Source organism: Procambarus clarkii, chromosome 82 (assembly GCF_040958095.1).
Source record: "Procambarus clarkii isolate CNS0578487 chromosome 82, FALCON_Pclarkii_2.0, whole genome shotgun sequence".
NCBI lineage: Eukaryota > Metazoa > Arthropoda > Malacostraca > Decapoda > Cambaridae > Procambarus > Procambarus clarkii.
In genome coordinates this window covers 8,056,579-8,060,047 of record NC_091231.1, presented here as the reverse complement: position 1 = coordinate 8,060,047, position 3,469 = coordinate 8,056,579, and the positions used below count along the sequence as shown (strand labels likewise).

General features: G+C 47.0%; 1 protein-coding gene across 1 annotated transcript; it reads right to left on the bottom strand.

The window, feature by feature from the left end:
- Positions 1 to 2,265: 2,265 nt before the first annotated feature.
- On the bottom strand, positions 2,266 to 3,159 carry LOC123749527 (adhesive plaque matrix protein-like). The gene has a single exon (XM_045731623.1). It carries the CDS (start codon positions 3,157 to 3,159, stop codon positions 2,266 to 2,268), a length of 894 nt encoding a protein of 297 aa, XP_045587579.1.
- Positions 3,160 to 3,469: the final 310 nt, after the last annotated feature.

Below are 3,469 nucleotides of genomic sequence, written 5' to 3'. Positions count from 1 at the left end.
GTAAATTTAATATTTGCCAAGACGTTCGTAAGTATGATGAATAGTATGGGGCTTAAGACTCCGCCTTGGGGGGTCCCAAGTTCCATACTCATTGTTCTTGAGACTGCTCCGTTGACGCAGACCTTGGCTTTCCTCCCTGTGATGAAGTCTTCAGTCTATTGCATGAGTCTCCCGTTGACACCCATGCATGCAAGCTCTTTAAGGATTGCAATCCCCTGCACTTTGTCGAAGGCTCCTTTGATGTCAACAAATACAGAATACTTAGTTGTGTCATTAGCCAGGTAATTAACTATACAATTGGTTGTACTCCGTCCTTTAACAAATCCATTGACCCCCTCCCCTAGTCTGTCTATTTTGTGCAACAGTCGGTTTAGGATGATCCTTTCATGCATCTTGCAAGTGCATGACACGAGACTGATAGGTCTGTAATTGCCAGGGTCATTAGGCTTCGGTATGGGGACGATTATTGCGTGTTTCCATTGTGTGGGCAACGCTCCACATAGGAAGGATTTGTTAAACAGGTGGAGTAGTGGATTCCCAGACACTTCACACAGTGCATCTTGAGAGTTAAGTTCAGATACTGATGTTCACATGTATTTAATATCCAATCTAAGATGTCTTTTCCAAGAAGCTGAGCTACAAAAGTCGGTATTTCTTCCCAGTGCATGTATATTGGTTTCCCCTCAGGTACCGATGCCTAGATCTTATATACTGTCACCTCAAATGCAGTAGAATAACAGAGACAGCATCTTAAGTTTCAGTCAGTCTCACTGTATTGATAAGTGTTATCCAGCCTTGAATCAGTTAGGTTCAACAATGTTATACATTTCCCACACACTTTAAACAAGAAAATGTCAATGTAAAAAAAAACTAAACTAAATATGTAAATACCTTTTCTTTCACTCGCAAGTTTCTTACTACGCTCATTCATCCCTGAAACCCGACTCCCAGCGAGCTAGATCTTAGCCCACACACTTAGCACTTGCTTACTGATAACAACGAAATACTTAAAAACACGAAATTACTCCTATACTCTCGACGCGGTCAAGAGACGCCCAGCGCGCGCGTGTGAGTGTGGAAAAAAAAGTAGTTAGTAAACAGTTGATTGACAGTTGAGAGGCGGGCCGAAAGAGCAAAGCTCAGTGCAAGTTTCTCACCAAGTGGTAATCTCGTGACACATTCCATAGTCTCTTGTCCTTCTGGGGTTTCTCCCGTAGTCTCTCCTTCCAAAGCGTCGACAGTAGTCTCTCCTCCTGAGGTGTTTACCGTAGATTGCCCTTAAATCTTTCTCGTAGTCCTCTTACAGTCAGGCATTCTAAAATCTCGTACCCAAATGCTACAACATGGTGGGTTAAGGCTTCTCTGTGGCGCCACGACATGAGGCCACAGGTGCACCATGGCCTCATGTTCTCCCATGTTCACCATGGGGGAACGTGCAGTGGGGCAATAGAGGGATTGAGCGTGATGTGGTTCAAGGAGCAAATGAGGATGAGGGATGATGTAGAGGAGCTGGAGGATGGTGCAGGGATGGGGGATGTTGCAATAGAGGGTTATGAGGGGGGATGATTGGAGATGGTGCATAGGATAAAGGAGGGGATGGTGTAAAATAGGGAAGTATGGTATAAGAAAATTGCAGAATGGGAGATTATATGTAAGGAGGGGTTAGGGGGGGTCTGGGAAATGGGGAAATTAAGGGGGGGTGGGGAGGAATGGAGGCAGGCAGCTGGAGAGGGTGCCAACAAAGAGAGCATTCTGCCAAGTACCGCTTCAGGAAGAAGGGATGTCTTGATCTGACGAGGAGGGGGGGGGGGTTACCCCCCCTTCCCCACGTACCACTATATTGACTACCACCCACTGGCACTCTCCCCTCCATCCCCCTGCTGCTCCCTAGCACCCACCGACTGGCATTCTTCCCCGCATTAGTGACTGACACCCCGAGTCCAGCAGTCCGTCACTCCCCCCTATACCACCACCCACTGGCATGGCTCTCCCACCACCCCCACCTGTCACTCACACCCCACTATCATGCACCCTCATGACGTCCTCCACTACAGGCACCCCTACACTAGTACTCTTACACTCTGGCACCCACCGCGCTGTGCCACCCTCGCTCTACACTGTGGCACCCTCGCTCTACACTGTGGCACCCTCGCTCTACACTGTGGCACCCTCGCTCTACACTGTGGCACCCTCGCTCTACACTGTGGCAATGTTAACCTCTCGGGCCGCCTCCGAGCTGGGTGTGGAATGTCATCCTAATGTTCTTTAGTCTTGTCCGTGACTGGGTATGTGCTTGTTGATGTGCTTGTGACTGGGCATGTGCTTGTTGATGTACTTGTGACTGGGCATGAGCTTGTTGATGTGCTTGTGACTGGGCATGTGCTTGTTGATGTGCTTGTGACTGGGCATGTGCTTGTTGATGTGCTTGTGACTGGGTATGTGCTTGTTGATGTGCTTGTGACTGGGCATGAGCTTGTTGATGTGCTTGTGACTGGGCATGTACTTGTTGATGTACTTGTGACTGGGCATGAGCTTGTTGATGTACTTGTGACTGGGCATGTGCTTGTTGATGTGCTTGTGACTGGGCATGTGCTTGTTGATGTACTTGTGACTGGGCATGAGCTTGTTGATGTGCTTGTGACTGGGCATGTGCTTGTTGATGTGCTTGTGACTGGGTATGTGCTTGTTGATGTGCTTGTGACTGGGCATGAGCTTGTTGATGTGCTTGTGACTGGGCATGTGCTTGTTGATGTACTTGTGACTGGGCATGTGCTTGTTGATGTACTTGTGACTGGGCATGTGCTTGTTGATGTACTTGTGACTGGGCATGTGCTTGTTGATGTGCTTGTGACTGGGCATGTGCTTGTTGATGTGCTTGTGACTGGGCATGTGCTTGTTGATGTACTTGTGACTGGGCATGTACTTGTTGATGTACTTGTGACTGGGCATGTACTTGTTGATGTACTTGTGACTGGGCATGTACTTGTTGATGTACTTGTGACTGGGCATGTACTTGTTGATGTACTTGTGACTGGGCATGAGCTTGTTGATGTACTTGTGACTGGGCATGTACTTGTTGATGTACTTGTGACTGGGCATGTACTTGTTGATGTACTTGTGACTGGGCATGTACTTGTTGATGTGCTTGTGACTGGGCATGTACTTGTTGATGTGCTTGTGACTGGGCGTCAACAGTCACGTACTTGACTGTTGACGTACTTTAATCTGTGAAATAATAATTTGTTCAGTCGTTGTATTCGTATCTGAAAGTTTTCAGAATTTTTTTTTGCCTCAGTATACTTTATTTGCTATGGCCTCTTCATTTGTGGTTTGTTCATCGGTTTACGCGTGTCGGTGTTCTTTGAACAACACATGTTGTTCAAAGCAATATTAAAAAAGTGAACATTTGTGAACTGGAATAATCTGTTACGGTAGAACAATGTTCATTGTGTCCTTAATGTGTTTGTCC

Coding starts and splice junctions, on each gene's coding strand:
- LOC123749527 (XM_045731623.1), bottom strand. CDS start 3,159: ATGCCCAGTCACAAGCACATCAACAAGTACATGCCCAGTCACAAGTAC.